At 51.3% G+C, this 16,333-nt stretch overlaps 1 protein-coding gene across 1 annotated transcript; it reads right to left on the bottom strand.

Annotated features, from left to right (window-relative positions):
• Positions 1-5,783: 5,783 nt before the first annotated feature.
• LOC128278993 (dnaJ homolog subfamily C member 13) lies at positions 5,784-16,025 on the bottom strand. The gene is made up of 15 exons (XM_053017715.1): positions 15,996-16,025; positions 15,395-15,655; positions 15,174-15,314; positions 14,305-14,508; positions 13,233-14,081; positions 12,380-13,165; positions 11,747-12,318; positions 11,501-11,669; positions 10,304-11,431; positions 10,029-10,226; positions 8,611-9,974; positions 7,100-8,552; positions 6,908-7,030; positions 6,563-6,830; positions 5,784-6,491 (listed from the first exon to the last, which is right to left on the bottom strand). The coding sequence occupies exons 1-15, from the start codon at positions 16,023-16,025 to the stop codon at positions 6,346-6,348; spliced, it is 7,692 nt and encodes a 2,563-aa protein (XP_052873675.1). The 3' UTR covers positions 5,784-6,345.
• Between the last annotated feature and the right edge of the window lie 308 nt (positions 16,026-16,333).

Raw genomic sequence — 16,333 nt, 5'->3', positions numbered from 1 at the left:
CGAAAGTGACTAACTGAACGACTCGATATTGTTTGCTTTTCTCTACTTTCGTTGTTTACTTAGTATACTCAAAGAGGTCCGCCCGGATGGACCCCATCAATGTTTCCAATGGGTTGGCAAGGACAGATATTCTACGCTAAGTTGTGCGTTCCTCTATGTCCCTCTCACTTACATCTGTTTCTCCCTGGCAGTGATGGGCAGCCAGCCGGCGCCGGTCCTGCCGTTTGGTTTCGTCACATGGACTTGCAACAATGACTACGCGCGTGGACACTATTACGAGAGGGGGGGACCGATGAGTGTTAACGGACGTTTGAAAAATTTATGCAAAAAACGAACAATGGTAAACACTACTTAAGAAGATACCCAGCCGATATTTGGACAATATATAAACGTGTGATCACTGCCGCTATTTCGCTTCATTAGTAGAGAACAAACAAAACAACAAAACGAGTGTGTAAACAGAGAGCAAACTAAACGGAAACGGAAAATGTGCACGTGTTCCGCCCGCGCGACGAGGAGAACGCATTACGTATAAAGGGGAACCGACTCAACACAACATGTTTAAAGTAAAACGTAAAGCGTAAAGGGGTGAAAGAGGAGAACGAAAGTGTAAACGTGGTTAGGTCAAAACGTAATATTAAAATAAATTCAACACACAGACACACACACACACTATCTTAGGCGATCGAAAATCGAACAAAAAATGAAATGAGAAAGCAACTAACAGAAAAACATGAAAACGAGAACGAGCGAAACAAAACAAAAAAAGCTATATATTAAAATATATATACAACAATATATATATATATATATTTTCCGCGCAAGCTTTATCGCCTCCCGGGTGCGTAACGACACAGTGGTTGTGTGTGCTGTGTGTTTCTACAGGGCCCATCTTAGAGAGCAGAGTACGCGATCGTATTTTGTTTCCATGTTTTGCAAGCGTTGCAGGCCTCTCTCACTATTTAGTGTTGTGTACCCCGGTGTAAGCGGGACGGCGGGCGGCGCTCCGGCGGATGTGCTTCGGTTTAGTTGTGAAAGGCCGGCCATTGAAGCTTGAAGTTATAGAGCAAAGAAGAAGTATTAACAATTCGCTAGTCTAAATGGAGATGGTGTGTAGATAGGGAATTATAGTAGCAACAAAACAAACCAGGATATAAAGCAAATCTAGGACACGCGAACACAAAGTAAAGCTGCGAACGAGTGAGGGATACGAAAGTATTAGTAGCGTTATGGGCGTTGAATTCTAATCTAAACATCACCCAAAACAAAACAGGCTTCAAGTTGGGCGAACGAACGGAGCGCTTCGTGAGACGCAGGTTTTTGGTGCTGTAAATACTCAGCCGCTCCTGTTAATCCTGTTTATCGCCTGCACTCGGGCCACTAGCGCGTGCTTTTTGTTTGGACCCGGGACAACTGGAGGACAATGGCTTTAAGGCTTTGAGCGATTCTATTGCTGGGTGCTACTTTAAACGGTACTTTCTTTCAGGATTCAGGACAGGAACAGGAGCTTCTTTCTCGACAGAAGAAAAATTTACAACTTGCACCAGAGAAGCCGCCAAGCATCTCCCCTGACAGTGCAGCCCTAGAGACATCGATAGCCGGTAAAGTTGTTTTGTGGCTTATCCTTTCGTTGCGGCACCGCCTGATTTGCTCCAGGTCCCCTAGTGGAAAGGAAACCATTTTGATGTTTGAAAACGGTGAACATGTGGCATAGGATGGTGTATAAAGTAAAACCAATAGCTCAAGGCAGACTCGGACGGACACGGAATATGGAGCGATTCAATCAGCTGGCCGTCTACGGATCGACACAAAGGTCCTACAGCGGCAGCGGCGTTGGCGTATTGAATTAGTAGCGATAGTAGGGCAAATGGAGAACGGAACAATCACCGGACATGAAGCATGGACCGTCGGGGATCGAGGAGAGTGCGTGCGTAGTAGAGGACCTATCATCAAAAGCCCATCAGTAGTTAAAAAGTAAAAAAAAAACATAAAAACGCTTCTAGGTTACGTGCGCGCGCGCGGATGTTAGATGTTAGAACCAAGTGTATCATCGCCTCAACTTGACGCGACCGCCCCAAGAAACACAGTAGTAGTTGTTCGAAAACTGTATAAATGATAGCTTTCGTTTCTCTGGCGCCAAGCCGCCGTTCGGTTTTTTGGGACGAAGTGGAAGCGCACCCTATACATAGCCTTTCCCAAATCCAAAAGGCACTTACGCGGAGTAAAGCGACCAACAGGATCGTTGTCGAGACCACGTTGTAATGCATTGTTTTGATCGCTTTTTCGTTCATTCGATCGTTACACACAATTTCATACTACTTCGCTTCGGCTTGTGGGTTTGGCGGGACGGCCCGACCCGGCCCGTGTTGTGTACAGCACCAGCAGCAGCAGCAGCCTCAGCAGAGCGTTATTTCGAACTTGTAACGGACATTTTGGAAAACAAAACAAAAAAAAACTTAGCAAAACAATTCGATTGTAGCGAAGCGTGTACCGCGAGCGCAAAGCATCGCGCGCGCGCCAGCAAAGCAAAACAGCAACCCTAAAGGTGATACCAAAGTGTTAAAGAGAATATACAAAACTAGGCAACAAACGAAGGACGGAGGGAAAAAAGAGACACAAACAAGAATTAAGCAAAAACCTGTACTTACCGATACGAAAAGGAGTGATTGGCGGGGAAGCGAAACAAAAAAAAACGTATTAAATAGTAAGACGCGCTAAATGAATACAAATCTATAGACAAAGAAAAAGTATAAGTAACAAACACAACCATGCAACACACAGCGGTGAGAGAAGGTGAGAGCAACTTAGTAGCAAAAGCGAAACAAACAACCAAAACTATCAAACAAGCAGAACCTGAGGGAAGTGGGAAAAACAAACTGGAACACAACACAAAACCACAAAACAACAACCGGATACTGCAACATCAATATATCACTGCCCTAAGTGTTTCACTAAAGTAAACTGGCCGGTGGCCGGGGTGGCCCCGGACCAACGTGCGCGCGTATCGAGCATAAGGTGGCCCATACTTTTGCTGTGGTGATAATCGATTATGATTACGATGTTTTGTGCGGGAGGATGATGTGGGACGACAAAAAAAACCTAGAGGCAAAAATATTAGTGTTTAGCAGCGAGAGATCGGTAGTAAAGTAACTAGCCCACACACACACACACACACACACGGACACAAACAAACAAACAAAAAAACAAACAAAACAAGTCATACAAACGCAGAGGAAGTGTTTTTACACGACACTCAACCAGGACAACCGATTAATCCGCCGACACTTTCAAGGTACCGCTTTCGCTTTTCGGTTGTATTAATTTTTCATTCCATACCGAATCTTTCTCTCTCTGTCTCTCCCTGTAGCGAAAATTAAAACACCAATCCCCAACACTTGTTATTCAAATTGTTACAAGAATAAGTGAAAAACGAAAGTAAATGAAAATATTTTCCTCCTGTGTTTAAAACTGAAGAAAACAAAAAAAACAATCGGCAAGAAGCAACGGGCAAAGAACGTGGAGCAAAGAATCCCGCCGAGATGTGGGTTTGGCTTGATAAGAGGGCTTACCCCGCAACCGGACACTTTTCACTGGAATGCATTTTGGGACAGGACATGGTTTCAACCTACAGAACGGTGTAACAATGAAAAAACAAACAAACAAACAAACAAAGCAGCCGACAAAACGAAGAAACGTACCTTTTTTACGATGGCAAATAGTCGGGAGGGAACGACAAAAGACATTGTTAAGAAGGCTGCAGCAAACAATCACATATTCTCGCACTTAGGAGGTAGTTTGGAACAGAAAGTAGACTAGAACGGACGACGACGACGTGTAGTAGTATTGGGAAACGAACGGACACAACATACAACCCATCCAAGGGAGGCAGTCTGAAAATACGTAATTAGATCGCAGCAATCCTGTGAGAGCGCTGGCGAATGTAACCCATCATTTAGCTCTGCACGCAGAGACGCCAGGCGAGAAAACAGACCGGTGACGAAGGATACTTGGATCTCGAGATTCTCTACCGGCCGGACGTTTTGTGAAGCACCCGGAGTCCGCCGCGACTCCGGAGCCGCATCCGTTTAGGCCAGAGGTTTGGGGCACGGTTAGCTAGGCGCCACCCATTCTATTGGATCCAATACTGCTTCCAATTCAGATGAGCGTAGCGTAGTGCAGTCGTTTTGTTTAATTAGTTTCGAAGAATAGGTCGAACTAAGAACGCTAGGTCACTTTCAACCGTTAAACAGATCCACCTAAACCAAACAACGGCATCGTAGAACCTGACGGAGAGCGGATGTGAACAACCGAACAACGGGCAGGATGCAAAACCGAAATCGGAGGGAAAACTAAAAGGGGGCGCCTGAAACGATGATTTTTGAACCGCTTGTGAACTGGGATGAGATCGAAGCAAACAGTGACCTGCGACGCGGGGAAACTTGCAAACACAAAAACGCACACACGAACCAATAGGGCAGCAACACACTCTGACAAACACTACTCCACTGTCTTTCTCCGTTGTTTCTTTGCTACGCCGTTTTTCGAACCCCGTTCGCCTACTGGGGAAATGCATATGCATTTCCCAGGGGAGAACCAGTAACACACACGTGCGCACAGGCCAATATCACGCACCATGATGCTCACACATACGCGCGGCGCGAGCCAACACACACACACACCGAACAGGACACTAGATTGAACAAATAAAGAAAACCCCTTCGAACCAAAAGCAACCAATGAACGGTGAACAGTAACGCACATTTTACATTTAAACAATCGATAGTTCTATAGGCAACGTAATAAGACGAACGTAAAAACCCAACAAAACCTGCACGGTGTTGTTAAACGACCACACCACTAGCGAATGTAACGCTCGATATATAGAGTGGACCGTGAAACGGAGCGCGGACCTAGTAATCGATCATACCTTCTCAACATTACATTTGTTATCCTTTTTATCGTTCCTCCGTTTTGTGTCCCAATCATGTGCCGGTGGGCAGCAGCTGGGGGAGCCAGAACATTATACAATGTTTCCTTTTTTAGTGTATCCCTCCGGAGGATGTTTAAATGTTGTTCCTTTCTGCCACATTCTTATCAACGCCGCTTATTTAGAGTAATGCAGCGAACAGAACAAAAAAAAACACGCAAAACGCAGAAGGGTGAAGGTTGAAAATATGCAGTTACAATGTCCATATGCTAAAGCAGACATAGGACAAAGGGAGGAAAACACATTGTTGCGAAACACGAGGAGAACCGCTGGTCAAAACGTGAAAATAAGGAAGGTAACAATCGGTTGGCAAACAAATAGGGATAAACATCTAATCCACACACACACATCCACACTAAAAGTAGGTAAACATCAACCAGCATCAGCAGCCGAATAACTTGCTCCCTGTTCCGTTTAAATTGCTGCTGGCGGTCCCTGGAATTCCCTCCTCCCCGTGAATTTACCGATTCATCATCATCCCTAGGACTAATTGTAAGCTGTCAAGCTGTGTGTAGAATTGGCAGAAACTTTGGGGCAAATGGTATGGAAAATGACGACGACGAACTAAACGAACCAGTGAATGGCAGCCCCACACGCAAAAACAGTGGGAAAACAAAGCAGAGTACGGAGCTAATAGCTAATAGCGCGGCATATGAAAGCGAACGAGAGAGAATGGAAAAAAGTGTTACAAAAAAGTCTGAAACTATATAATAAAGAATATAAAAAACCAAAAATGGATGATTCTCGTCTCTCGCGGTGACGACGACACGATGCTGGTTGCAGTGTTCAAGCAACGATATATTGCCATTTTATTTTTATTTCCTTTTTCGTTTCAGGAAGCGATCGTATCAAACTATCCATTGTCGGGCGTTTCGTGCCCGCTCTCTTTCTCGTTTGCTTTCTAATACGACTGAAGGCCGAAAGGCCGTCCTTTCAGGTGGAATATTTTACAATGAATCTCGCGGCCACGCCAAGTTCGGCCGCGGCGTTCCTTCCGGCGTGCGAACCATAGCTCTCTGCATCCTTTTCCTCGCTTGTCACTTCCCTTATTTCACTTCTCTCCTTCAGTCGAATATCACATTACAAAACGAACGAATAGTAACGGAAAGTAGTGATGGAAACAAAGGAACCCCGTCTCAGACGGGGCCCCATCAGCTAACGGCATAATGAGTAGTAACCAAGGGCAACGGTATACCCCCCGGCGGTACCGATTTGTGTAATTCATGGCCAACTTTGGGGGTTGGGGTGCAACTAGAAACCCTCGATGAAGATCTCGAAGCAGAACGCCGCACACAGTGAGTAGCAAAAGTGCTATGATAACCAACCTTCCATGGCGCCTACTATGATCACACCACTTGCTACACAATTCCGCCGCCACCACCACCACTACTGTTGCTGCGGGCAAACAGAGGATCGTCACGATCGATGGGCGGTGGTGAGGTAAGCACTTCCACATTCTTCGTCGGTCCCTGCGTCAGATAGCCGGCCGTCGTGTTTGGTGCCCCTGTTGCGAAAGAGGGAACGGGAAACGTTTGGTTACGCAAAAGCTGGACGCGGAAAAGGAGGATCACGCACCCGTCAAATAGCCGCGGACATCCGTGTCGGTGATGAACAGATCGTGCTTCTGATCGCGGTACTCGGCCCAGATCGGGTTCTGGTTGAGGATGTGTGCCACCCGGTCACCGTACGTCAGGTTCGAGGCCATCGCCTTCAGGGCGGCCACGATCTGTGCCTTCACCATCGCCGGATTGGTGCTGCCCGACGGTCCGCCGATGCGACTGTCCAGCAGCGCCAGCAGGTAGGGAATTAATTGACATTCGAGCGATTGCCGGATCAGCGAGTCCTGTGATTTGGGTGACAGAAAAAGACATAATAGAGAGACCTAGCAAAGCGAAACGCCTGTGCACTGTGACCACGTACATGTTGACACCGGAACAGCCGACTGAGGGTTTCGCAGGCGGTCGCTGTTAGTTCCCTGTTACGTTCCATGCAGCTTTTCAGCGACGGTATGCATTCCGTTTGTGAGATTGCGCTCACGCAAATCTACAATCGAAGGAATAATCGGATTAATAAACGGACGTTCCAGCCAGACTTCGGTCCAGCCTTGCCTACCTCCGACAGTGACAGCTGATGCAGTACGGTGAGGGCACTCTTTGGCTGAACGGAAAGTTGACGGAAAAACTTCGGTATGTGGCCCAGCACCGGTATCGAGTCGGCAAGGTTTGGCTGAGCGTTCAGTAGCAGCACCAGCGAGGTAGTGGCCAGATCGAGCACACCGGCCATATCGCTGCCACCCGTTCGGCTGATGTTGTCCACGATGAAATCGAGCAGATCGGCCAAAAATTGCTTAGGTTTACGGAGCGTCCAGCCCGGATTGGAGACGTACAGCCGGAGGTAAACGCCCGAAACGACCAGCTCGTTGGACAACAGCTCGGGCAGTATCTCCGGATCACGCCACGGTTTGCGCGGATTAGCACGCTGCTGCGCCCCGAAACTGTCGGCCATATCACGAACCGCCTCACACACCCGCTCCCGTATGTCCTCGTTCCAGATCAGCTCCGGGTGCTCGTGGATCGACTCGTACATCTGCACCGCCACCGACGTCGAGTCGATCATCGCATCCAGAAACACGGCCGGCAGATACTTGCACACCGTAATGCGCACCTTCGGTCCACTCAGCTTGTCCGCGCTCATCTTGGCCAGCAGTTCCCCGCACTGCTCCCGGATCTGTGGGTTGCTCGCGTTACAGAACAAATCCAGCAGATAGATGACCGCCCCTTTGGCGTGCCCTTCCTTCACCATCTTCGGAACGTTCAGCAGCCCGGACAGGGTTTCCAGTACGCGCGCCAGCTGCTCCCGGAGCTCCGGATCTTTCAGCACCACCAGGTAGAGGCCGAAAATCTCGCACGCCGCAATCTCCTGCACGCACTCCTTGTTGCGCGACACCTGACAGACGACCTCCAGGGCCAGCGTTTTGATGGTACGATTCTCCGACCCGCACCGGGACGTGGACAGAAGGCCAAACAGCATCTCGAAGTGGCCGATACACTGTATCTCGACGTTGCTGTTCGATTTAATGACTGAAATCAGTGCCTGGAGGGCCATCACGATATGCGTGACGATCACGGCCGGTGGCTGGCTGCTGAAATCGTACCGCTGGCCGGCCATCGTAGCCGTGGACGTCGGGGATGACGCTACTTCACCAGCTGTCCCTTCCACCAGCTGGCTACGCTGCTTGGAGCGTGCGTATTCGCTCAGCACGGCACTGATATCGTTACTGTTTGTGGCCAACCCCGGTTGTGCTGCACGTTTCGGTGCCGGCAATGGTTTCCAGGCTTTCGTTGGAACCAGAATCGATGAACCGGCCGACGATGGCGGTGGCAGGACGGCAGACGGTGGCTGGTTGCCGGCGATCGCCCCACCAGACGGTGGCGCGTTCAGGTGAGTGTAGGCTTGCTTCAGAAACTCCAGCAAATCCATCACGAAGCGCTTCGGGTTGGTAATGGGAAAGGTTGGCATTTCGTTGTACACGCGAATGAAAATGCCACCGATCTTAAGCTCGTCCCTGTGAAAGTGAGAAACATTAGTTTTCGGCGAGAATGACCCGGCGGCGGGGCACGTACCGATGGGCATCGTAAGTGAAACCCTGCACCAGACTGTGGATCTCCGTGACGTCCCCGTACTGCTCTTTCGTCGCGACCGTCCGCTGGTGCTCCAGAAAGTCCGTCAACTGGGCGCGCGTGCCATTGTCCCAGATCAGGTACGGGTTGCGCGTGTTGGAGGTCAGCATCTTGAGTACCGCCTGCTCACTGTCCGTCACCATTTTGCCGGCCACGTACGGGGTGAGCAGCCGATCGAGCAGCTGCTTCACGAGCGCGTTCGCCGGCGGCTGGGTGTTGCTGATTTTGTACTTCTTGTTCTGCAAACCCTTCTCACACTCGATCGTCGGATCACCGGACACACCACCACCCGGTTCTCCCACCGGTAGCGCCTCCGTAACGTCCCTGCCGTTCTTGTCTTGCGTCAGCGCCTTGTCCAGACCGGCGACCGACTGTATCAGGTTGGAGTTGTTCTGGATCAGGTTCGAAGCGTTCTGCGAGTACGTTTGCGCCGCACGGCCCGCCGTCAGCGGAGAGCCACTGCGTGCGGTTGTTGTTGGACTGCTGCTGTTACTCGTGGCCGACGGATTGTGGCCAGTCGTTGCTCTCAGTGCGGCCGCCTTCGGATCGTCCAACAGTGTCATCTGGTAGCCGGCGAGACCGACGCACGCCAGCAGTGACAATTTGGCCAAATTATTGGCACCCTGTTGCGTATTGGAGCGCTCCTCCGACGACACGCCGCTCTCGTCGAGCGTGTAATCGTAATCGAACAGGAACAGCATCAACGACCACAGCACACCGTTGCGCACCAGGTTGCACTGCAGATCGAGATTGTTTACCGCCAGACTGGTGACCAGGCTGACCGAAAGCGAGTGCTTAAAGTATACCACCCGGCACACGTCCACGATCAATTGTGGCAGTTCGAGGATCTTCTTGCGGCAACTGTCGAAACAGCAGGCCACATCGAAGCAGCGCGTAATGTTTGAAATCACTTCATAGTGCAGCGAATTGCGGTCGGAATCGACGCCCAGTATCGAGACGCACCGGGAGTACGCATCGAGCAGCGCTTCAATGCCCTCCTCACGGCGCAACTCTTCGGCGTTCAGCGCCGAACAGTGCACCGTGTGGTAACACAACTCGGACGCGGCACTCAACAGGGGTACCTGCTTCGAAAACAGCTGATCGTCCTGTGTCTCCAGGCGGATCGTTTTGATCAACTGCGGATACCCGGCGTACTTATATGGACGCAGTTCTTCGGCGTAGCGCTCGAAGAGGATCGATTGCGTGCGCAGGATCAACACAATGTTGGCCGGGTTCGGACCGTCCGTATTGAGTGCGTTTCGGGAGCACAGGAATTCGTAAGCACGGTTGACGCGTTCAAAAATTTCCTAAAATAAACCCAGGTTAATTACAAGAATCCACTCGGGTTCCGGTTTTCTTACCCGTCCGTTGGGATTTTTATCCGGATGGTACATCTGCGCCAACCGATAGTACGCCTTCCGGATGGCCGACTCTTCCGGGTTCGGGTTTTTGGTCAGATCGAAATCGAGATCCTGATACGCCTGAGTGACGGTCATTTGTGAAGGTTTCTTTTCCACCTCCTTGCGCCACGCGTCCAGGGTGTGCTTCAGTAGCTGGACCTGCACAAGCCGATGGAAGAGATTGACCGATTGACTTACTCCGTTTGCTCTTGCTCCGCTCCGTTCCGCACACTTACCGGATCCGGGATGGGCCAGTTCGGAAACTTGGCCGTATCGCACAAGTGCCGAAGGTAAAAGATGTGACAAAACAGTTCATTCTCCAGCTGCGGATAGCTGATCACCGGGATGGCCAGGTACGGGTACCGGGCCATCGTGTGGCCCTTCAGCTTCGGTGTAAAGTCGGCTATATGGGCGGAGATTTTCTCGATCAACATCCGGCGCATCTCGGAACTCCAGATCACCTCCGGCGTATCGAACTCGCCCAGGAACGTTTCGGCAAACTTTTCCGCACTGTGATTCTCCAGAAAGCAGATCATCGCTTCGGGCAGCAGCTGGCCAAGGATGCTGCGGTACATGATACCCGCCTGCCCCGCGCTGTCCTCGCTGCGGAACGCTTGCTTCATGTGCGTCATCTTCAGGAAGCGCGCGATCGGCAGAATGTTGCTGCCGGTGTACATGAGCATGAAGTAGAACACGCCCGTCAGGTACACCTTGGACATTTCGGGATTGTCCTCCATGATCTGGCACAGGAGCGTAGCCACACGCTCCAGCAGACCCGGATCGTGCGTCAAGCAAACCTGCACGATGTGCGGCAAGCAGATGAACTCGGACAGTTTGCGCGACAACCGTGGCCCCGGAATGAGCACCGCTTCGCCATCTCGCGCCCGGCTCGGGAAGAACGCGGTGCACTTGTTCAGAATGTCCAGCACGTGCTGGGCAAGTTCGGTTTCGTTGAACAGGGGGCTCCCCTTTGCCATCAGGCACCACTTGAGCTGTGGGATCTGCTGCAACGAGCGCCACCCGTCCATGCCGACGGCCCAGCAACGGGTCCGCGGCGTTAGCACACCCTTCGTCCAGAGCTCCTTCAGTTCCGAGAACGTTACCGGACCACAGCGTTCCGGTTTCTCGTTCTCTCGCTCCACGTTGTAGTACCAGTCTTTTTCCTCGTGCAGCTTCATATTTGGTCCGGCCTCGATGACGTTCGTTTTCGTGTTCAGTGTCGCTCGGCCTTTGTGCAGGTGCGCCAGTGTAATTAGATCGACCAGATAGTTGACGTGATCGGTCAGCGGCCGGCAGTTGGACTTGTGCAGCACGAGATTCTTGATCAGAATGATCAGCGCATCCCGTAGGGCCGGTGAAAGACACTGGAAAAGAGAGCGGAGGTCATCAGAAGAAGCAGCTTACGGATGCGGAATAAGGACCGCAAGGCTTACCCGGTCCAGCATTTGCAGAATGTACGGCATGTCGCTAAAGTATCCAATCTCTTCGTAATACCGTTTGTACACCTTGGCCAGCGCTTGCAACGACGTGACCGTCAGCTGGTCATCGTTTAGCCGATTCCTACACAACACCCTTCGGTAGAGTGCATTAAACAGTTCGATGCTGCCGAAAAGGGAAACCCGTATTTGTATTACAACCGCGTCTATGATCGCCACCAAAAAGTGCGCGCCACAACTTACGGATTTTTCACTAAATTCTGTGGCCAATCGTCGCGCTCCAGCAGCAACCGAATGTAGTAGTCACCGATCTTGATCTCATCCGCCAAACACTGGTACTGCACCTCGAACTCGTCGTAGTTCCACGCGACCAGCATGTTTCCGGCCAGATCCTTGTCGGCCGAAAACTGGCGCAACTCGTTCTCCAGCGCCGACCGCAACTCTTCCCGCGTTTTGTGGTTCCAGATCAAGTTGGGCATGGCGTGGTTTTTGCCGAACTGGTAGAAAAACAGCGCCAAATTGGGAGCCGCTTGGTCACCGACCTTCTTCCGCTGGCGCCGATTACGCAGCACGATCGGGCGGTTCTTTTGCGCTTGCTGCAACTTTTCCTGCCGCGCGTCGATCAGGTTCATGCCCCAGTGCTTGATACCTTCCAGGTGCTTTTCGAGCAGATAGTTTAACCGGCTGTTGCCGGTGGCGCTTCCCGCGTGCTGTACGGCCAGCTTGAGATTGTCCCGGAAATTGAGCTTATCCTCCTCGATGTCCTCCTTCGGAACGGGTTCTTCGCTTTCGAGAAACGAAAGCAAACCGGCCGGCTGTAAGAGGGGGGAACGATCAGTAACGGATCATACGCTGCCGAAAGAGGCCTTTACTTACGAATATGCGCCGCAAAAGATTCATCGCTTCGTCGCTGTCCGTGATCCAGAGACCCACCAGATGTCGGGATAGTTGTCGGTGCGTAAGCATCGTGCTGTCGTTCGTCGGTGTGTACAACGCCACCAGCAGATGCCGACAGAGTGCCGCTTCATCGAGGGCTAGCGTTTGCATTTGGTTCGAGATGGGCGCATCACCTTCCTCGATCAGTGCACGCATCACTAGGCCGCTACCCTTGACGATGGCCAGCGAAGGATGTTGAAACAGTTTGTACAGCGTGCGGCCCCGGGACGCCACCATTTCCAGCAGCAGATCGAACTGCTTCCCGTCGGTCGTTTCGCTGTACGGTACGCAGAGCGCGAACGTGAGAAAGTCAAGCATCGCGGAGAGGACCAACGCACCGCTCCCGTGGTTCACGTGCCGGCTCCACATGTCCAGCAGCTGCTCGAGGAATGCTTTCGTGTGCAGCAACGAGCTTTTGTTGAGCTGCTCCTGCTTCAGATCGTGATCGGAGTGCATCAGCGAATTGACCATATCGATCGCCGCGTACGTCACCGCGAGATCGTTGCGCTTGAGTGCGTGCACCACCTTCAAACCGATCGCCTCTCGGAATCCGGGCAAATTTGTGAACGCGGCAAACCCAGCTTTGCTGGCCAGCAAACGACGCAACACGTGAAACGAGGCTTCCAACTCGACGTTGGTCAGTTGTGCGTTGTCCTCCTTGCTGCTGCCAATCAGTGCCTGTAGTGCCCCGGTGATCAACCTCTCCTTACTTTCGGCAAACAAACTCTAAAAGGCGAGGCGAGCGAAAAGTGGTCAAATGGTTCGTTGTTTCGGGAATTCGGGTCGTACTTACATCCTGAGTTACACTGTAGTTCAGCCCACTGTACGGAATATTCGCATTGAAGCGCTCCATCACGTCGAACCGCTTGACCGGATACTGATAGCAGCTCATGATGTAGCGCAACAGGTTGGATTCCGTTTCCTCGTCCACACTCTGCGTCAGGGGACCGACCCGCTTACCGCGCGGAGTATTTGCAATCCGTACGTGCACGTCCGCGTTGCCACACGATCGTACCGCATCGAGCAGGGTTGCCAGCAGCGAATCACGATCGTTCGTGATGTACGATCGCACCAGACCGTTCTTGTACTCGATCGCAAACTTCTGGATGTTGTCCGCGTGCCTTACCAGCGCGTACACGTTATCCAGTGGCCGCAGCGTACAGATACTGTACGTTTGGGGATCTCGCTCCAGGATGGTCGTATCGGTGAGACACAGAATGCGCCGCATGGGTTCCGAGTGGCGTGGGGTGATCTTCTGAACGCTAAACTCCGACATCGACGTTTGGTGCTGATCGCCACTGTACGCACCGAAGCGTTGCTGTTCGAACTGCTCGAGCGTAATCTGGCTCTTGAGCACCTTTATTTCCGCGCCCAGGTGCTGCTGGGCATTCTGCGAGATGGCCTGGACGATGTCGTGGTTATTTTCGACACGAAACAGATGCAACCGACTGTGCCCACCGTACGCCAGCACGATCCCGTTCGGATAATCGTGAATGCCGATGATACCATCGATGTCTTTGTAGTTGTAGCTGGCCAGCACCGTGCCGGTGGTGGGGTCGAGCTGATCCAGCGAACAGGGTGTCACCTCCAGCATGGTCGGTAGCGTCGTCCCGGACCAGTGATGCTTGTAGGCCACATATTTCTGTGGAAAAAAAGGAGCAAACAACCAAGCGGAATCCGGTCAGTGAGGGGCTCGATTCGATCAATTTGCTTCGTACACTGATCTAGGTTTAGTATGTACAATTTGGATGTAGGTTTCGGCCAACCTAACGCGTCACGCCAATGACGACGATCACCAAAATCCCTAGTAATAATTCACTAGCCCTCTGACACGGACGCGCGCGACGAAGAGACGGGACACTCACTTTGGTCACGATACTACACGGCAAACAGGGCCTAACCGGTGGCGAAAGCGGTAGAAAGGAAGCAACAATCGTCTTTAGCCACCACGTCCACGCCACCCCCTTACTATCACCATCGTCCCGCGCGGCACGCAATGAAGCTGATGGAAAAGATGACGGTGGATGGTGGTGGACGAGCGGATCGACAGGACGTTCTACAACATCATCCTGCAAACAACAGAAACGTGAGCAAACGTGAGCAAAAACGTGTGCAAGCGGTGGGGGCGAGCGAAGGAACTTGGGAGCGATGAAGCAAGAGGGAGGGCGCGTGGAGAACGGCAAAGTATGTCATGAAGGCAATACGATATGTGGTGGTGGTACTGAAAGTTCCGTTCACAATTCGAGTTCCGTTGCAGGGTGGCCCGGTGGATAGACCGGAGAGCAGCAAGCTTCACCGGCTGAATAATTTTGATGAACCCTTAACACCCGAAAAAGGTTCAGAACTTTGTGCTTCAAACCGCAAGCGCAAGTAAAAGGGCAGTGATCTAGTCTAGGGAACTATGTCATTGGTTGCTTCGATTAGATACCTCTCACACGTAAAGGTTAGGAACAATGAACAATGGGTTACTGTGAGGTGAATGGTGATCATAAAAATTGACCCAACAAATGGGACCCGATTTTCGAGCAATCATTAGAAATATTATAAGGGGACAAATGGAACATAAATAAATACCAATTATAAAAACAACACAGGGCCTTAACACCACGATTATCAAGAACGTACACGTATAAATTAAAACAAAAATCCATCCCACATCGACCACGAAGAGTTGCATCTTCTCGATGCATGCAAAGGACACCATGAAGTATAAACTACAGCAAAATAAACTCACCAACGCTGGTTTGGGTTTGTCGGCAAACTCCTTATGATACTTGAGCAACGAGGTGAGTATTTCGCTGCGGTTCTCCGACGACAGTTTGATCGTGTCGAGCTTCTTATCCTTCCGCAGATTCAGCACAAACTCGTACGCCGTCTAAAATAGAGTTAAAACGAATCATCAGCAAACCAACGAAGCGAGAGAGCATCCATTAATTACGAGGGGGGTCCACTTACGTTGGCCGATCGATTCGGAAGCACGCTGACCACATCGCTGTACGGCCACCGATTGGTAAGATCGAACTTGTCCGGATTGTAGGTCGAAACGCCAACCGCGCTGATCGACAGGATGCGCTTGTACTTGCCCTTCCACGAGTGCTTCGTCACGAGGAAACACTCGAGATCGACATGCTCCGCTCCGGCCGTCGTCGCCATTACGGACGTCGTCGTTGTCGTCGTTGTAACAGGAAAGGATTCCGATGACCTCGCTGTCCCTCGCTAGTGGTGCCGATGATAAGCCAAACCGCCCGGAAGCGTACGGTTTAATTGGAACATACAAAAACAAAAAAAACTGCACGGGCCACAAGTCTAGCGGGCGGGGTATGGGCCGCTCGCCACAGATTCGTTCACAGCGAACTCCCCTCCCGCCACAGACCACCACTCGAGGGTTCACTTTTTGCTGCGGTATCGCTCCGCTATCGCTGCCTACTGTCGCTGCTGCTGCTGCTGCGGCCAGCTGGGCGTTCAGAGAGAGAAAAACGCGGTAGGACAAACACGAAAAGGCTGTTTCGGTGGTAATTGGATACGATTATTGAACGCCTCTCTGGCGGGCGCGTACTTCGACACGTTCGTGCGACCGCTTGACCATCACCGAACGTAGTGCTTCTTCGTCATCGGGGTGTATGTGTGGGGCGTATTTTCGCGTTTCACTTCTCAACTACTCCCGCCGTCGTGGACGAGCATCGCTTGCTGCGCTTGTATTTTTGGCCTACTCTTTGTGCAGTGTTTCGGACGTCACCACAAAACGGCATTCACTTCACGCGGCTGCAATGAGAAGAACCGAAAAGAAACCTTAATTTTGTGCCAATTCACAGCCTTCTTTGGCACGAAGGCACACCGTTTGAGCGAAATTCCAAGCTCCTCCCGATAACAGGCTCTTCATAAGCAGAGCTTCTT

The sequence above is a fragment of the Anopheles cruzii genome, chromosome 2 (assembly GCF_943734635.1).
Source record: "Anopheles cruzii chromosome 2, idAnoCruzAS_RS32_06, whole genome shotgun sequence".
Classification (NCBI taxonomy): Eukaryota; Metazoa; Arthropoda; class Insecta; order Diptera; family Culicidae; genus Anopheles; species Anopheles cruzii.
The sequence above is the reverse complement of the archived record's forward strand: the minus strand, read 5'-3'. Positions and strand labels throughout refer to the sequence as shown.